The 20,182-nt window shown below is 36.8% G+C and overlaps 1 protein-coding gene across 1 annotated transcript in view; it reads left to right on the plus strand.

The window, feature by feature from the left end:
- LOC139132285 (UNC5C-like protein) overlaps positions 1–20,182 on the plus strand; it is a 123,234-nt gene that overhangs the window by 966 nt on the left and 102,086 nt on the right. The window contains exons 2-3 of the mRNA XM_070698674.1: positions 224–364; positions 631–822. Of these exons, the coding sequence (XP_070554775.1) occupies positions 224–364; positions 631–822 (333 nt within the window). The remainder of the gene's footprint in view (positions 1–223; positions 365–630; positions 823–20,182) is intronic.

Here is a 20,182-nt window from a genome sequence, read left to right on the forward strand (position 1 = left end):
AAAGATTATGACGGAAAATAAGCTCCAATCATCTGCCATTTAGTACTGATGTGACTCTTATCGAAAAATTATGACTTTTCTTTTGACTGTAAGTTAATATTATTGTGGTGTAATATTTCGAAGTCTTAAATTACTGATTTCAGCCCTTACGCTCTGATTGCCTTTTGAATGTGGCATGCTTTTACCGCAGAATTTAATCTAAATCATTCGCTATTTCACTCAGCGTATTGAATTCGAAGAGAGACGTCTGAACGGGAAGCTCAGTGATGCTACAAAATATGTTACTCTCCATGGAAACGCCGACCTGCATGTTAATATTAAGGATGTACGAGGAGGCTATGAATGCAGGGGTCACGATCAACAGGTACTTAATCACTACTGTCTACTTGATCGTTATATATATCTAAAGTTATCTGCCAATGAATATATAGCAACTCCATATTTAGGTAAATATATATATATATATGTATATATATATATATATATATATATATATATATATATATATATATATATATATATAGTTGAGAAACGTCAGAGACAGTACTACCTAATGTCAGAACTTTTCTTTGCAAATGGGTATAAAATACCCTTTCTGTAGTAACGATATATGTTGTTATGCATTTTCAGACCATGAATATAGAAGCCCTTTCGCACGAGATATGTGTCAGTAATAAGAGTTTTCTGCTGACCAAATGTGGAGAAGACACAGGTTCTTGCACTTACAGTATATACGTTTATCAGGGTAATTCACCAGACGGGCGAAATCACGTGGAAATGCACATCGCTGTCACCAATACCCCTACAATCCCTGCAGAAGAAGTAAGCCTGATGATAACGATGACGATGATGATCATCATCATGATCGTCATCGTCGTCGTCATCATCATCACCATTATCGTCATCGTAACCATCATCATTACTGTAAATCATTACAACATCATTATAGTAAATATGAAGCTTTCTGTGAAAATGATATTATTTGTAGCGAATAATTTCGTGCATGAGCCAGTACATGTTTACCCTCTTCCCCCACCTCTCGAAGGGAATCTATGGAGACAACTTGTTTGCAAATGCGATATGTACCGAGTAAAACACAGTTTTCTTAGCAAATCAGACTCTAATAACAGTGTTAAATAACATTGTTTCTAAGGATGCGAGAACTGCTAATAACCTAAAGATAATCTTGATACTGTTTTAATTATTAACGTTAAATTTCTTCTCATTATTACTAAAAGGCCGCTGTTCATATGGTTGGTGTAATAATTGTCAGTGTTCATACTGGCATAAATATTCATATTTGTCTCGATTTTCGTTTGCTCGTCTGTAGGCTAACAAATTTCTACCGATCCAGGAAACACTTCAGCCTGGCTGTTATTATTTTATGACTTCAGAGGCCGGTGCAGCGAACTCGCTAATGTTGTGTCAGGCTGACCGTGACACAAGAGACAACCTAGTACGAGTGTTAGAAGAAAACCATGGCTGGAAACTGCTGGCAAGGGCTTTTGAGATTAAAGAAGAAGTCATTAGGGAAAATGCGACAAATGCCCCGGGTGAAAGGTTGCTAGAAATATTGATGTCTCTCAATGTCTCTTTAACTGACATATTTGTAAAATTGAGTGAAATCCCTCTCTCAGCTGCCGCACAGATACTCAAAGAGTACTTAGAAAAAAAAGACATAGCATATACGGAGGAATAATAAAATTATATATTGGTTTGAAAAACATTGACACGTTTGACAGAGAAAAATGCTAGAAAGCATATTTCATGTTTCATTTCGGTATACATTTCGGAAATGACATTCAAAACCAGTGAGATATTACGTCAGAGGTTGTTATGGTCATAAGAGAACAGAGCGTCCCGCCAGCAGTTATGTTTAAACTTTCATTTCAAGAGATCGGTTGACTTGACTCTTGACTATGATATTTTTGCCATGGAATGAATTTATCTCTGTTCTACTTTCGTAAAATGTTGTACGAAGCAGCAAAATCAATGTAAAAGTTACAGTGAATGTCTGCTGACAGTTTTAATTTAAAAACACAATCCGCACTTAGTCTAGATATGTATATTTTGCTAGCCCTTTATGTTTTACGAGTGATCATGATACGCAAACCTCAAAATTATTCAAAAACTTCACATAAAGATTTTTGAAAAAAAAATTTGAGAGGCACTTTTGATAATCTGCCAACATACCAAGAAACGGACATGTAAATCTTCCTGCTGCTCGATTCTCCAAAGTACTGCTTGAGTTTGTTTCTTACAGATTGCAAATGTGTATTGTTTTTGTTCTTTTAGTCAGTCATTTCGTTAAATATGTCGAAAAAAATGAAATGTTACAATAAGATATAATATGAGAAGAAATTATATCATGTAAGATATTATATAAGATACGATGAGATAAATGGTCCTTAAGTTGAATATCACCTGATAATAATGAGGTCACAAGTTTTGAGTATATTCTCCAATGAGAGTTTCTTGCTGAAAGTATAAATTTCGAATAAAAGTGAGCCTTGTTTTTCTTCTACTTTCCCGATGTCTCTGATGGTAAGAAGTAATACTCCTTTTATCTCTCTCTCATGTACAATTAACATGAAAAGGCATCCTAGCATATTCATTCACTTCCAAAATTACCAACGCATTCGAAATAGTACTCGCCTTTACTTAGTACCCGTAAATGTATACATTTCTTACTGTCTTCGTGTTTCTCCTTTCTTTTCTAATGCTTCTGGGTGTCATAACTATTTTTCACATTCCCTGTCAAACTTTTATATGACGTCATTGGTTTTCAGCTGTACCCCTTCTTGTTAGTTCAATTTATGTTGATGTCACAATTATTTTTGATGGCCCAAATTGTATTTATCATTTACGTACAGTAAAGTTATCACGTATATGTTTCTCACTTCCTCAAATTTTATTTTCCAATCAGCTGCAATACTGATATAAACGGCCAAAGTACCGCAAAAATATGTTTTTAATAAAGATAATGTTGAATTATGAAGTATTCGTTTCCCCTGGTACTGCTGTGGGTTTTATGCAGGTCCTTTCCTTATCAATCTTACTCCAATAAAAGACTTTGCTACAAATACTGAAAAAACGACTGCTATATAATTTTGCGTCATCAATATGATGCAATGCGACTCTGTCTTTGTCATAGACTAAAAAATACACTTCTTTATATTTCGTTGAAAAAGGTACACGATTTGTGAACGTTAGTAAAATGTTTTAATTTGTAAATGTCCAGACTCCTTGGATGTTTACATCCCTTTTCTACATGCACCTGTATCGGTGTAATACATAAAGACAAACTCGACCAGTTTCTCCAACTGTCCTTGCATAGAGCTCTTCATAACCAAGTTCTGGGAAAAGTGAGATAGCGCAGAGCAAGCAATAAATCTATTGTAAAAAAACGGAAAGAGTGATACAGTAGGATAACGTCTGTGATGAAATTTGAGGTCGCACTTGAAGGACACAACTGGTCTGGTTCCCTGACCCATTTCAAACGCTGGCTGCTCTGCTAACGAAAATAGGAACCCTATTTAGGTGAGCGGCAAATCACACAAAAGGGCCTTATTTTAGGAGTTTAATGTACCCGCCTTACATACGGCCATATCATACGTCATTTGAAAGCTTATTATCTCTACTTTAAGAAATTTTACGATATGGAGCTGCAAGAAGGGCCATAACCCCCTAATTTGCATAATTAACAAGGGTACCCAATTTGAATAAATGCGATATAATATTTGAAATTTATTGTTGACTTCTCTAAAGATACGTTTAAACTATAAGGTGATATATCAAATTAGAGGTCTTTCCATGTAGAATACAAAATGGATATTCAAAGAGATATTGAAATTGATTTACGGAATATTTTCATATTTATATGGAAAACAATATTTTCCCCTTTGAATAACAATATTTTAAAAATTTTAACACATGCAGCCACAACACACAGCCACATCATACATCATTTGAAAGCTTATTATCTCAACTTCAAGAAAATTGACAATTTGGAGCTACCAATTCGGGCCATAACCCCCCAATTTACATAATCAACATGCATGCCTAATTTGCATAATGCGATATATAATTATAAATTTATAGTTAACTTTTCTAAACATACGTTTAAACTATCGAGTGATATATCAAATGAAAGGTAGTTGTATGTAGAATACAAAATGAATATCCAAAGAGATACTGAAATGATTTCACCGAAATATTTTCATATTTATATATGGAAAAAATATTTTCCCCTTGAGAATAATAATATTTCGAAAATTTTAACACATACAGCCCAATCATACAGCCACATCACACGTCATTTGAAAGCTTATTATATCTAATTGAAGAAAATTGACAATGTTGAGCTATCAAGGAAGGCCGTACCCCTTAATTTGCACAATTTACACTGGTAAGAAATTTGCAGAAATGAGATACAAAAATAGAAAATTCATCGTTAACTATTCTGAACATACTTTTACACTATCGAGTGATATATAGTATTTGGTATTGGTATTTGCATGTAAAACATAAAATTGATATCAAAAGAGATATTTAAAGTGATCTTACTGAAATATTTTCATATTTCTGTTGAAATAAATATTTCCTCTCAATGCAACCACAAGCATTATGATGTGAAAAAAGTGCATAAAACATGGAGAACAAACAACTGAATTTAGTTCTGAAAATGATTACTTTTTTGTTGAATGTATGTTTTAAAACATATGAAAACCTAGCTCTTCTTGTTTACAATATTATCCAATACCGATGTCCAGCTTGTAGAGGTCAGAGGCTGATTCTTCGAATATGCCTTTTGTTTGCAGTATAATATAGCCATTCACAGCATATGGAAACTTTGTAGTGTTACTCAAGAATACCAACATTTTCTTGTAATGTTGTAACCATGAAAACAGGATATATATAACATTTTGATTTTAACATATATGGTAAATGATTTGAACGCCAACATTATTTCGTAAAGATGTGCTGGGAAAATATCACCAATTACTATTAAGTGCAAACATAAAAAAGATCCACATGAACGACACTATTGTAGTTGTTGAAATGTAGCTCTGTAGCTGAAACAATGTGTCAGAGTAAGCTGCAGTCAAAGTATTGGCAAGATTCACGATCCAAATCATTCATGGCGATACAGTGTCATTTCGAGTAAATCTAGTAATTCTAGGAATTCATCATCCTCTTCTTTACCTATATTGTCATGAGTAAAGGGTTTCCACACTTATTGCTGCCTTGGCAGGAACAAAGGTCTGTGCAGGGAAGATTAATTTGACAGCAGAAACAAATGGTGACATGTAATAAGAGAACGTAGCTCCAGACATCGTTCATATCTTAGTTGTTTGAATTTTGTGTATGATATTGTGTATATTGTAAGTGTATATTATGTTATGTTTGGCCGTTTTATCTATAGTGTTGATTTGCTATGGCGAGACGTAGCCCTAATCTACGTGTCCTGCCCTATGGGAAAGCAAGACTAATGTGACACTGCGATCCTTTGATGCTACCTTTCGAGAACAGAGTTGTCTTCATCAGTCTCTAAAACTTCATTTTCTTTTGGTGAAACATGTGCACTGATTGAATGATTGTAAGTGTTATCAATCAAGTTGTTCCACTGAAGCTCAGTTTGTTCAAGTATGGAAGCTAGAATGTCTACTGTTCGTTCAGGCTGTATTTGTGTATGCTAATTTGAATCGGAGATCGGACTATTGTAAGTTTTGTGAAGATAGGCATCATCGTAACGTTTATATTTCCGTTTCTTATGTATGTGATTAAGCTACGCTCACAAATAACGGTGAAGGGCGGAGGAATTCGGGTTGGATTCGAAAATTTTGGGAGATTGTAGTAGAGGGGTACTTGGAGTTTTTGATCTGCATACAGGGGACCTGAAACTGTTTTGGTTCCCTTTTACTCTTTACGATTCCAAGGTTTTGAATTTAATGAAAATTTAATAACATTTAAATGTCATCCGATTGTCCAAAGTTAGTAATAATTAAACAACATTTAGAATCGTTTTGTCGCATTTCATTACCTTTATCTCGAAAATATCTTGTATTTTGTATTGTCTTGTTGTTGCATGATTGTTCTAATGTATCGTAATGTTTCGCGTTTAACAAGGCCCTTGAATGTTGCCGTTTGGTTTCATGAACCGCAATGTATCTGTTGGTTTTGTGTGTGTTCTGAAGTCGAGAATGTTCTCTTTGTTGCACCGATGATCTTTATAGATAATGAGGTCTAACGATATGATTTCTTGAGAAGAGCTTTCGAAAATTTGAAAGTATGATGCATTTGTTTATGTTTGATATGAATTCATTAAGCTCGTGTTGAGTTCCAATGAGAATCATACATCGTCTCTGAATCTCAGTCAGAGCGATATTTGTTCAGTGTGTTGCTGAATTATTCTCATTTTGTCTTGTGAAATGTAATGTCGGGAATTTCTTGTAAAACTGGAGATCCCGTACCGCACCCAAATACCTGACGGTAAAATTCACTGTTGACTTGAAAGTGTTGTTTTTCAAGATCATTTTCAGCATAGCTATCATGTATTTGTTGTTGGTTTTTTGATTATGCAATCATTTGATGATCTTTCCTGATTTAATGCTCTGTCGACTTATTCCATTGCTTCATTGTACTGTGTATTAGTGTACATGACACATGTCTAGTGTTACCAATGTCGCATTGGCCGGAACTTTTATCGTCTCAATTTTCCTTGTAAAATCTGTCGTATCTTTGATGTATGTGTTTATTTATATCTTCACAATTTGTTTGAGAAAATAGTCAATGAATTCTGATCTTTGAAAGGTTGGACTGCATCATCCACTTATAATTGGGCGGCCTACGAACTTTCCTGATAGGTGTCATTTTGTTCACTTGTATTTTTAGCATGAGGTACCCTAAGTGGTGCTAGTATTTTACTGTTAACTGGAATAATAGCCATGGCTAATCAACACTTTATATAAAACAGCCAAACATAATATTCACAGACAATGTATAAAATTATCATACGCAAAATGCAGACAACGAAGATATGAACGATGTGTTGAGTTGCTTTTCCTTCATTATATAATAATAAATACGATAAATGCAATATGGTGCCTTCCGTCTACATATTCCACATAACTGAACTGAAAATACAGATGTAACACAGATGTAGTAACAAATGATGTCCCCACCAAAATAAGATTTCTAGAGAATTTGAAACAAAAATGACATTAATAATACAAAAGGGCCATTCAACACACAGCTATTTATAACAAGATTGGAACTAATTTGGAATAATTTGATGGTTAAGTAATGTCGGTTTAATTTGCGAATTTAAGGGACTGGTCAGTTTCTTCGGCCTGGGGGGCGGTGGATTCATGGGGTCACCTGTTTTTGATTGACTTTGGTGATGGGGGTGGGGGGGGGTCCACCATGTTTTTTAAATGCCCAATTGGGGGGGGGGTCAGTGTGTTTTTGAATTTCGACACAGGCTCATCATTGCCTAAAATGCATCGTGTTAGCAACAAATTTCATCATTCAGTTGCATTTTTCGGTGCGCCTTCGGGCGCATAACTTTGATAATCAGACATATTTTTCAGCACGCCCAAGTTAACATATCAGGCATACATATATCAGAGATATCTGTATGTTCAATATTTTTCAGCGTGCTCTTCGAGCGCATTACTTTAATATATCAGACATTTTTCAGCACGCCCTTCCTGTGCATGACTTTAATATACAAAACATATATATCAGAGATATCAGGATGTTTCATATTTTTCTCCGCGCCCTTCGGGCGCCATACTTTAATAAATCAGAAATATATGCCAGAGATATCTTGATGTTTGCTAAGTGAAAGTGTACCGTTATGAAATCTGCATTTCATATGAAAAGCATGACAAATTCCTGATACTTTTCTGTTCTCTCTATGAGAATTCAGTATGAGAAAGCAACATGCACAAATATTTCACAATATATATTTGATACAGTGACTTATTTAAGAGATAGAAAAATGACAAGATATCTTTCGTTCTCATTGATGCAACTGTTTTCCTTTGTGTCTCAGGTTTTCTGTAGAATGATGCTTTTTTATGACCAAAATAACAGTTAAAAAGGCAGTTTTTGTCATTATTAGCTGTGCTTTTATGGTTTCAGTGTTACAAGAAAAGGTCATCTCAGACACTGCACACATCAGATTTGGCTAAAACGCCTCTCTATGGCTCCTCAGGAGATTTAATTGGATGGCTGGCAAGTCTTAACACCCATCAAAATTTTTGATTTACTGCTTTTTCCTCTTTGATATTAATGATTGACATCCATTTCTGTACAACAGTTCAGGACATCTGGTTAAGCATAGAAAGTGTGAAATACATTCACAGCTCATTCAAAATGTACTGTATTCAAACTTTAAGATTGACACTTTGAAATTCCTATCTTACAACTGACATGTCAACAATTTCATTAAAACACAGAATGAAAGTTAAAATATAAATGTATGTAAAATAATATATATATAAATATATATACATATATATATACATATATATATATATATATATATATATATATATATATATATATATATAACATTTATGTCCACCTTTTGTTTACATTTGTCGCATGCGGGGGGTCACCCTGTTTCCAAAATTGGAATAGGGGGGTCACCCTGTTTTCAAACTTTGGAAAAGGGGGGTCGGCCACTTTTGACGTTGGCAAAAAATAATCCACCGCCGCCCCCCCCTCCCCAGGCCGAAGAAACTGACCGTCCCTAAGCTCATCTGCTTTTCTTTTTACTTGTTTTTAAAAGTATTTCAACACTCAACTATAGAGCACAAAACACGTTTTAGAAAATTTGCAAAATATGAAGACCCAATTATCCCGAATTAGGGACTGGTCAGTTTATTCAGCCTGGGGGGCGGTGGATTCATGGGGGGTCACCCTGTTTTTGACTTTGGTGATAGGGGGGTCACCATGTTTTTGAAATGCCCAATAGGGGGGGGGGGGTCAGTGTGTTTTTGAATTTTGACACAGGCTCATCATTGCCTAAAATGCTAGTGTCAGCCACAAATTTCATCATTCAGTTGTATTTTTCGGCGCGCCCTTCGGGCGCATAACTTTAATAATCAGTCATATTTTTCAGCACGCCCAACTTTAACATATCAAGCATACATACATCAGAGATATCTGTATGTTCAATGTTTTTCAGCGTGCTCTTCAAGCTCATTACTTAGAATATCAGATATTTTTCAGCATGCCCTTCAGGTGCATGACTTTAATATACAAGGCATATATCAGAGATATCAGGATGTTTCATGTTTTTCGGCGCGCCCTTCAGGCGCCATACTTTAATAAATCAGAGATATCTTGATGTTTGCTAAGTGAAAGTGTACCATTATGAAATCTGCATTTCATATGAAAAGGATGACAAATTCCTGATACTTTTCTGTTCTCTCTATGAGAATTCAGTATGAGAAAGCAACATGCACAAATATTTCACAATATACCCTATATTTGATACAGTGACTTATTTTAGAGATAGAAAAATGACAAGATATCTTTCCTTCTCATTGATGCAATTATTTTCCTTTGTTTCACAGGTTTTCTGTAGAAAGATGCTTTTTTATGAACAAAATAACACTTAAAAATTGTTAAAATATCATTATTCAAAAGAGGAAAGTATATTGTTCTACATTAATACGAAGACATTTTAGTAAAATCATTTTAATATCTCTTTTGATTTCCATTTTGTATTCTCCATGCAAATACTTTTCATTTGATATATCACTCGATAGTTTAAAGTATGTTTATAGTAGTTAATAAATTTCTAATTTTATATCGCATTTATGCAAATTGGGTACCCATGTAAATATGCAAATTAAGGCCGAGTCCGCACTTGACAGCTCCACATTATCAATTTCCTTTAAGTAGAGATAGTAAGCTTTAAAATGGGGTATGATGATGCTGTACGATTTGGCTTTTGTATTATTTTTTTTAATATTGTATTGAAAAGGGGAAAATATTTATTCAATATAAATATGACAGTATTTCAGTCAAATGAACTTAAATATCTTTTTGGATGTCTGTTTAGTATTCAACATGCATATACCTTTCATTTGATATATCACTCGATAGTTTTAAAGTATGTTTCAAGTAGTGAATAATAAATATCGAATATTATATCGCATTTATGCAAATTAAGCACCCGTGGGACTTATGCAAATTAGGCGCTTCGGCCGTACTTGACAGCTAAATGTTGTCTATTTCTTCAAGTAGAGATAGTAAGCTTTCAAATGATGTATGATGTGGCTATAAGATGTGGCTGTCTGTTCAAATTTTTAAAATATTGTTTTTCAAAAGGGGAAAATATTTCTTTCAATGTACATATGAAAATATTTCAGTGAAATCATTTTAAATATCTTTTTGGATATCAACTTTGTATTCTACATGGAAATACCTTTCATTTGATATTTCACTAGGTAGTTTAAAAGTATGTTTAGAGTATTTAACTATGAATTTCCTAATTTTATATCACATTTATGCAAATTGAGTACCCAAGTGAATTATGAAAATTAGGGGGTTATGGCCCTACTTGGCAGCTCCACATCGTCAATTTTCTTGAAGTAGAGATAATAAGCTTTCAAATGATGTATGATGTGGCTGTATGTAAGGTGGGTACATTAAGTGTGAAAAATAGGTGAGCCTGCCGCTCGCCTAATTTTCGTTAGCTGCGCAGCAAGCGGTAGAAATGGGTCAGGGAACCAGACCAGGACACAACCTGAACACAACCAAATCTTGTTTTCTAGGTGGGGCGCTCTAGCTTTGTGAAGACTAGAACCGCTCGAAAAATTGTTTAGAAAGGGTCAAAGTATTCTTCACTCTTAACTTGCCACCGCCCGACATAAAGCCTTACAGACTGTATTTTTTCTGTCACTTATCCCTATTTTCTTGGGACTGAGTAAAGACGTGCAAACGTCTCACTGTAACATAATGCATACATCGATTTCCATACACTCGACTTTGTACGCAGGCGCTCCTGATAGGTAACCAATGTCTCTGAGCCGCTCCATAAGCCTTCGGAGCGTTCAGTGATTACGGCCGGGGTGAGCCGGCAAAATTCGGGGTCACCGAAAACTGCAAAGTCATGTACTTTTCAAACAACATGGGGGTCACCTGATTTTCATAAGTATCCATCCCGTCAAAAAGCAGCTAACACGATTGGAACTAATTTGGGATAATTGGATCTTAAGATTTTTCAAATTTCTCAAAAGTATTAGGTGCCCTATAGCTGAATGTTGCAATATTACAAATTACTCATAAAAAGAAGTGTGTAACTAAAGCAGATGATCTTACATTTGCAGTGCAAAATGACCTTCCTTCACGATCCAATTATCCCAAGTTAGTTCGAAACGTGTTATTTTGGGAAATAAAAATGATGCTGTGCATAATTTCATTCTCTAAAGTCATTGTAAATCTGAATAAATTGCCTTCTTGTTAATTGAGCTGTCTGAGGGTAATGAACAGTTCCTATCAGCCTTTGGCTGAGGCAAGGCAATGATTAGGTGAGAGCTTTATGTTAAACCTGGCATACGTTGAAAAGTTCTCATTGTGTTGTTGTACAGCACTACTGTTAAGCCCCAGTATTTGTAACTTTTAACCTTTTTTATGTTCGAAATTACATATTATTCTCTTTCATCCATCGTGAAATGTTGTTCAGTAAAGAAATAAGCCAAATTTGTGCTCCTGTAGTGACATACAAACGCTAAATATTGCCCGATCGAGTTGGATTGCCGCGCGAGTTTGTTGACAACTTGTAGGCTGTGCACGTGATCGAGAACGCCGATACTGATGACATCATCGAGCCTGCAACATTCCTGGGGCCTTGCCATGCCACGCCACACTGCCCGGGTAATCGCCCATGGTCGTCGGCTAAATGACCTGCGGATGGTTTTATTTTGTTCTTCTCCGTTCAAATACGTACTGCTACTGTGTTTCAGAGGATACAGAACTTTGGCAGAGGAGGCTAACATTCTATTCTGGTACCGTGTGCGTTATATACGGATTATTCAAACTGCAGTCAGCAGTGCACCGATGCGCACCCTGCGGTTGGTCACTTAGAACTCCGGGTAACGATGTAAAATCAAGACGACACTATATACACTTGGCTCACTTCTGTAGGCAAATAGCTATCAAAATTGAGTAACTTGAAGTAATAAATTTCAGCTGATTGTCGCTTTAGCGGCAAGATGATTGCGAAATCGAAGCAACATAGTTTGGCAATGTATGGTAGACTGTCGAATGCAGTGAACGCGATGGCCTTTGGCCGCAAGTAAGGGAACCGTCAGTATTTACGACCTGGGGGTCATTCAAAAATTGAAAGTTATAAGGGGGTGCTCAAAATGTTTTTTCTTTGTCTTACTCTGTCCTCAATGACATAAAAATTAGTTCATTGTATACATCTTACTCTGATACATATTAAATAACAAGAAAATAAATACTATAACAGTACAAATAAATATCAACTAGATGAAGCAAGGCAAAAAACTACAGTTAGGTGCTACTACTAGCAATACTTATTATGAAAGAGAAGGTAGTGACGATGAGAATGATATCGTTGTTCATGTACTCAATGGCACCAGCGACAGTGAAGATGAGGATCAACAGTGGTGATGATGATGTCACATACTAGTTTTTCTACAGCCGTTACCAGAGGTGGAAGGAGAGGCTAGGTCATGGAGAAATGTTCTCGACAGACATCACTATAAGTGCACAGGATCTAGGACAAAACTGAACTGTTGTGAATTCATCCTTTATATTATCATAGAAATGTATATTTTATTTGACTTGAGTTCAACAACCATTTGGACATACCATACCATAATGACATGCTACCCATCCAAATTTAACAATACTATGTGGTCGGAGACTGCTTATTAGGTGAGCTTTTATATCTACATATTATTACATGGGCTCAGGTAAGCAAAACTTTCTGTTAGAGAGGGGGTTACTCAAAGTCATCATGGTTGGCTGGGGTGCGACTCAAAATTTCGGAGTTTCTAATGTACTTCCTCCGACCCCAGATCGTAAATAAGGGGGAGAACCATTTGATTTCTGGGGGGGTATGGAGGATTTTGAAAAAAAAAAAAATTGTCGCCAGGTGAGATAGAAGAAAAAAAAAATTGATCCTGCCATGGCCTGAGAAAAAAAAATTGTCATAACAGACAGAAGTGAAAAAAAAATTGTCACAATGCACCAGAAATTAGCAAAATTTGGAAACCCTATTCTCATGTATTCTTTGCCGGCGCGCCGCATAGGCGGCGCAAATGTTTTTACCACAAGCAATTCTTATGTTTTTTTCCCAGCACTTATGATATAAGCATGCACTACATAGGTCTACTTACACCTCAGTGCACTCAATGTTTTCCTTCCCTTTCCTGACCCAAGAAATCATATTTCAGGATTTCTGTTGCAATATCTCAATGGCACAGGCACTATCTAAAGGGGACTTTTTGACTTCTGTAAATTGTGAAAATCTTAAAACACAAGACAGGAGTCAATAAACTAGTGTTAAAATCAATATAGTATTCTCTCAATATAAATATATTAGGAAGATGTACAAGTTGACAATGAAAAATTGAGGAACAACAAATGTAATGAAATACAAGGGAGAGGGTCACTAAAAAAATTGAAAACTTCAGGGGGCGTTACTCAAAATGTGGAGAGGAAGAAGGGGGACGGGTTACTCAATTTATTTTGGCGAAATAAATTGAAACACATCTCAGATTGCACCATTGCACACATCCATTTCTCAAAATTTTCAATGCGAGAGGGGGGCACCCCCTCTCGTGCTCTCCCCCCCCCCCTTGGCTTTTCTAACAGTGTTACTGGTAAAAGACAAATTTAAAATACCTATCGGATTGCACTAAACTGCACCGTGGCGCACATCAATTTCTCAAAATTTTCCCAGGATCTAGGACAAAACTGAACTGTTGTGAATTCATCCTTTATTATCACAGAGACATGTTTCCATTTACCTCACTTCAATGACCATTTTGACAGTTAAACATACCATATTCAAGCTTTTCATTAGAAGCTGGCAGCTGGAGAAATGACACAAGAAGGTCACAAATTTTCCGTTCCTGTATATTTATTTATCTTCAGTCTCTGGCAAACAGAACTGTTTTTCACAAATGTATTGTCATCGTTTGGTTGTTGAATATTGTGACACAAACACTGATCATGCATAAAATGTAAAAATATTGCAGTGTTCAATGTCATTTTCAAACAGTTTTACCAAATGCAAAATAACCTGAAACTCCTCTCAGATTGCACCATTAAACACATCACTTTCCCAAAATTTCCAATACGAGAGGGGGAAACCCCCTCTCGTGCTGTCCCCCTTGAGGTGTTCTAACAGTTTCACTTAGTAAAAATAAAAAATAAAAAACACCTCTCAGATAGCACCAGACTGCACCATTGCACACATCAATATCTTAAACTTTCCATGCAAGATACGGGAAAGCCCCTGTGACACTTTCCCCCTAAGCCTCTCGCGTGTTCTCCCCCTGTACTTTAAAATTCTGCCAGGTCAGATATTCTAGTGAAAACCTTGTCATAATACCCATCCAAATTAAACAATATACTATATGGTTAGATACTGCGTGAGCTTTTATATCTTTATTTTATTGTGACTTGCAATTTCATTTTGATGGGTTCACCTTTTTTGAACCATCATGAGATAACTGATGATAGTCTAGCAGAGTACATCAGGATTTCAAAGGTCTTTACTGTTAAATTGCTGTATTTTGTAAATTTTACAAATACATGTATTTGTATTTAACTTTTCTAAGTGGGGGGGATCAGTCAAAATTTCAGAGTTAGAGAGGGGAGTTACTCAAATTCATCATGGTTGACCGGGGGGGAGGGGGGGTGTGTCACTTGAAATTTCTGAGTTTCAGGCCGTAAATAATTACGGCTCCCTTATATACAACGCATCACAAACTTGATGACAAAGGAAAAAAAATTTGCATTGCTACTCCATTTGGAAAAAAAATTGATGCAGCTCTGACAGTAGAAAAAAAGAATTGCTGTCACTGTGACAGGAAAAAAAAATTTGCTCCCATACCCATTTCCTCCATACCCCCACCAAAAATCAAATGGTTCTCCCCTAATGACGGCTCCCAAAACAGCTGTGAACGCCTGAGTCAGAACGATAGGAACCAGTATACGGACTGCTGTATCTCAGCGAAAATTTAGAAAAAAACAATGGAGCTACTGCTAAGAAATTTACAGACTCTTGGCTCTTGATGCATCAGTTACTGAGCTTTTATACTGGTAAAAAGGCATTCTGAATACAGCGGTAAATTTCCTCCCAAACGAGAAAGGATAACACGCGGGCATTCTGCAATGGACGCTGTCAATTTTACCTTGCTGCAGGCCCCACACCAATCTCGGCCCGGCCCCGCTGCACTTGTACAGTCTACTACCTCCATGTAGTACAGCCTTACAGGTCTAGTAGCTGGCCAAACACACAAAAAACAACGTCGCAGTGTAAATTCCGTGGGTCAGAAAACGTTCATCATAAATTTCAGAAACCAGTGATGTTTAAAAGTTTTGTATTGATCACTTCATTTAGGTTTATGTGAACGACTTTCTCATGATCGAGCTGCGTCTATAATTGTCCCGGGCATTGTCCATGCAAATTTGGGGCCTGCCTTAGCTCCTCCGATCGTCTGTAGACTACAGCCTGAGCAAATTGTACAGTTGTGAAAGTCAGATATGTATCATGAATTTTATACAAAAATGTAAACAACAGAATCAAACCAAGAGGTTAGTTTGCTGTCGGGCCGGGTGCGCAGGGGAGACGACTTTGCAATGAGGCCGGGATCTCTCTTGTGTTCGAACTTCCATCGCATCGCAGCTAGCCAATACTTGTTGTACTACTGTAGTCCTTGTGAGGATTAGATACCCGTTACGTTCGATATTATTTTGAAATACATTTAAAACAAGTCATCGTTGATGACAAAGTCCCAACTTGTTAATGGGTACTTTGATTACAGGTCCTCAGAAGAGATAGAGTCCTCTTCATTAGGTCTGTGATAAAAATACTTTTGAATAAATTCGCTTGATACATGTCTGAGCTGTAGTTCAGGACATGAAAAAATCGTAATAAAATGGCCACATGGCGGCCTTATTGGATCGTATCATAAAACAATCTATGTGCATATGTATGACAGACATCCAGCTCTATGGGTTTGCTCAGAATTAGATATACGAATAATTAATGAGGTACAGTATGAAGCATCATAAGGTCTCCCATCATACCATATATGAAGGGTGTACCACTTGTGGTTACTGAGCTATGGACAAATATGTATATTTGAGGTCAAAGGTCATCGAGGTCATGTGACATTTTGTCAAAATAATTGTATTGCTAAGTTATCGCTATATATACCAAATATCAGACCTCTAGCTCTATTGACTCGCTCAAAATAGATATGCACATAATTAATGAGGTACAATATGTGGCGTCATAAGGTGTCCCATCATACCATATATGAAGGGTGTAGCACTTGTGATTACTGAGTTATGGACAAATATGTATCTTTGAGGTCAAAGGTCACCAAGGTCACATGCCATTTAGTCAGAATAATTGTATTGCTAAGTTATCGCTATATACCAAAAAGCAGACCTCTAGCTCTATAGGCTCGCTCAAAATTAGATATGTGCATAATTAATGAGGTACAATATTTGGCGTCATAAGCTGTCCCATCATACCATATATGAAGGGTGTAGCACTTGTGGTTACTGAGTTATGGACAAATATGTATATTTGAGGTCAAAGGTCACCAAGGTCACATGACATTTTGTCAAAAAAACTGTATTGCTAAGTTATCCCTATATACCAAAAATCAGACCTCTAGCTCTATTGGCTCGCTCAAAATTAGATATGCACATAATTAATCAGGTACAATATGTGGCGTCATAAAGTGTCCCATCATACCATACATGAAGGATGTAGCACTTGTGTTTACTGAGTTATGGACAAATATGTATGTTTGAGGTCAAAGGTCACCGAGGTCACGTGACATTTTGTCAAAAAAATTGTATTGCTAAGTTATCCCTGTATACCAAAAATCAGACCTCTAGCTCTATTGGCTTGCTCAAAATTAGATATGTGCATAATTAATGAGGTACAATATGTGGCGTCATAAGCTGTCCCATCATACCATATATGAAGGGTGTAGCACTTGTGGTTACCGAGTTATGGACATATATATATATTTGAGGTCAAAGGTCACCAAGGTCACGTGACATTTTGTCAAAATATCTGAGATATCTGCGTGAACAGATGGACTCACGGATGGACTCATGGACGGACATGACCCAATCTATAAGCCCCTGTATTTCATCTGTGGGGACTAAAAACTGTGTCACTGCATCCTTTTTGCAATATGAATACGATGAGAAACTAAATTTTTATTTTTCTTGGCCTTATACATGGGAGTCTATGGACTGCCTTATACATGGGAGTCTATGGACTGCCTTATACATGGGAGTCTATGGACTTCCTTATACATGGGAGTCTATGGACTGCCTTATACATGGGAGTCTATGGACTGCCTTATACATGGGAGTCTATGGACTGCCTTATACATGGGAGTCTACGGAGGTGAAAACTAAAAAGTCCTCTAACACGGCCAAATTTGATCGCATTGTAAAACAAATCGACGTGCATCTGTATGGGGTAGGGTACTATCCTTGTGCAAAGTTTGAAAGAAATTGACCTGGGCATGTCTGAGATATCTGCGTGAACGGACGGACGCACGCACGCACGCACGGACGCACGCACGCACGGACATGACCAAACCTATAAGTCCCCCCGGACGGTGTCCGTGGGGACTAATTAATAAGTAAGACTTTTGTACTGCATTCAAGATATAATTTTTCCTTTCTGAGCGTTTTCAATTACGCTGTACGGCAACGATATGCGAAGTTGATAGGCTGTGTTGCCTGCAGCGTAGCCTGGCCGTACACAAAACTTTGTTTGAGTAGACGGAGCAGAATCAGTCCCGTCATTTATTTTCAACGAAATTTTCATTATACTCCATAATGGAAGAAACGACTAGTTCAATGATTACAATGGTGAAGTGTTGAATTTTTATTCATATATGTTTTCTCTCTCAATTCATTCAGCAAACTTGATCTCCGTACCATCGGTCACAACGTGCGGTGCCTTGCATGAAGCTTACAATCGACTGCCTCCGTCGTTAGTTTAGCTGTTCAAGACGTTTGTTTGCACGGCTCATTATAGTCGGAACAATCTGTAAACACTTACATATTTAATCTTTCCGGTATTTCACCCAACTTTCGCGCGTTTTTAGCTGAGTCTCCAGTTTCGATGGACCAGACCTTTTCGAAGAGCGTATGGTTTCTACGGACGCCACAGTAAAACTTGCGTAGATGTGGTTGAGCATGCGCGGTGGTGTGATCAGTTTCGTTTCGTGTGTCAACAAAGTTGACTTCTGGTCCGGACAAGAAGTCATTTTTCACTCCTTACTGTTAATCGTGAGGCGGGCTGGGCATGCAAACCATGCGATTCAGTATTAATTATGGTCTACTTTCACATACTGAGGATGTCATTTTAATCAAAAATATGAAAAAAATTGTTAAAAGTTACAAATACTGGGGCTTTAATATCTAATCAGTTTTCAGGAAAAGGTGTACAAATCTTATCTGAATAGAAAAACACAAAGCTTGAATATAAATGGAAAGTTTCAATAACTTAAATTTGTTTTATGTCAAAAAGTAATAAGGAAGAAGTACATAATATACCTTTTTTGTATATAACTCTGAAAATAATATAAAGAAGTATATACACTATGTAGTAAAGTATCCTAAGCCCTCAGGGAGCATTATGGCATTGTGGCCAGAGTATTCCTCTAGGGAGCATGTCCTTGAGCGACCGCTGTTACCGTAGCTCACTTTGCTTGTCCCTACCCCAGGAGCGGTGGGTTCCAAGGCCTATAAATAGGCTATTTGACCCCTTCAATAACCTTATATCCTTGTATTTTTGGTGATACAAGGGAATTCAAAATGCAGCATTTTCCTATGAAAAAATGCATCTTCGTGAAAGTGCACAATTTCGCTTGGAAGTGAGGCCCGGTGGAAATATGGTTGAATGTTACAGTTTCAAGACGTATATCAACAGAAATACCAGGATGACTAGTATGGTCCAAGAAGGGATCACTTAAATGGCCATACAGGTTTGGTTCAATGTCGGTTGAGAAGTGCGAAATATGTACATTATTGTTAAGAACTGAACAAATGCTAGACTTTCTCCAAGTTTGTGGGCATAAATAATATCAAAACAGAACAGCACACTGTCACGTTAGAAGTAGGCTGTCGCAAAGATCGTGGACTGAACGCGATGGCCCACATCAGCCATGTAACTGATTCCGAGAAAAGCCAAGCGACTGGGAGCTATAAAGTCTAAACAATAATTCATCAAAATCTGTCGACCGAAGGAAACAAAGAAGACAAAGCAGTTACCTGTGATGTACTGAGAGGGGAACAAAAAAACATGGAAACTCTGAAAAAGATAATAAATTATTTGGAAACTGTTTAAAATACAGATAGTGACAGTGACATATCAGACTCACAGCTTTTTGCCTTGGAAGATGTTGATGATTGCGCAGGTAACCAAAATAGTTATTTCAGGTCGTGAAGGGCCTATTTGGTCATAATAATACTTCCGCTATTCTACCAAAACATGATGACTCTCCGGAATTAGCACATCGCTTTGCTAAATTCTTCTTAAATCGCGTCAAGTCACTAACTTTGAACCTTGGTACTGTGTCTGGAAATTCTAATTACCATCATTTACAGCCTGTGACTGTATTGAAACCAATATGTCGCCTAGATGCCTTTAAACCTACAACTGTTGATGGAATTGACAAGGTGATTCGTTCGTCACCTTCATCAACCTGCTGCCTTGACCCGATTCCAACCAAGATCTTCAAACACCCTGGTATTGTTACCTCACATCACTGAAATGTTCAATAATTCTCTACGGTATGGTGTTGTACCCGCTCATTTCAAGGAAGCCGTCGTTAAACCTCTCATTAAAAACTGTCTCTTGATCATGATGTTCTTAAAAATTCCCGTCCTGTTTCTAACTTGCCATTTTTGT

This window comes from Ptychodera flava, chromosome 4 (genome assembly GCF_041260155.1).
Source record: "Ptychodera flava strain L36383 chromosome 4, AS_Pfla_20210202, whole genome shotgun sequence".
Taxonomy (NCBI): Eukaryota; Metazoa; Hemichordata; class Enteropneusta; family Ptychoderidae; genus Ptychodera; species Ptychodera flava.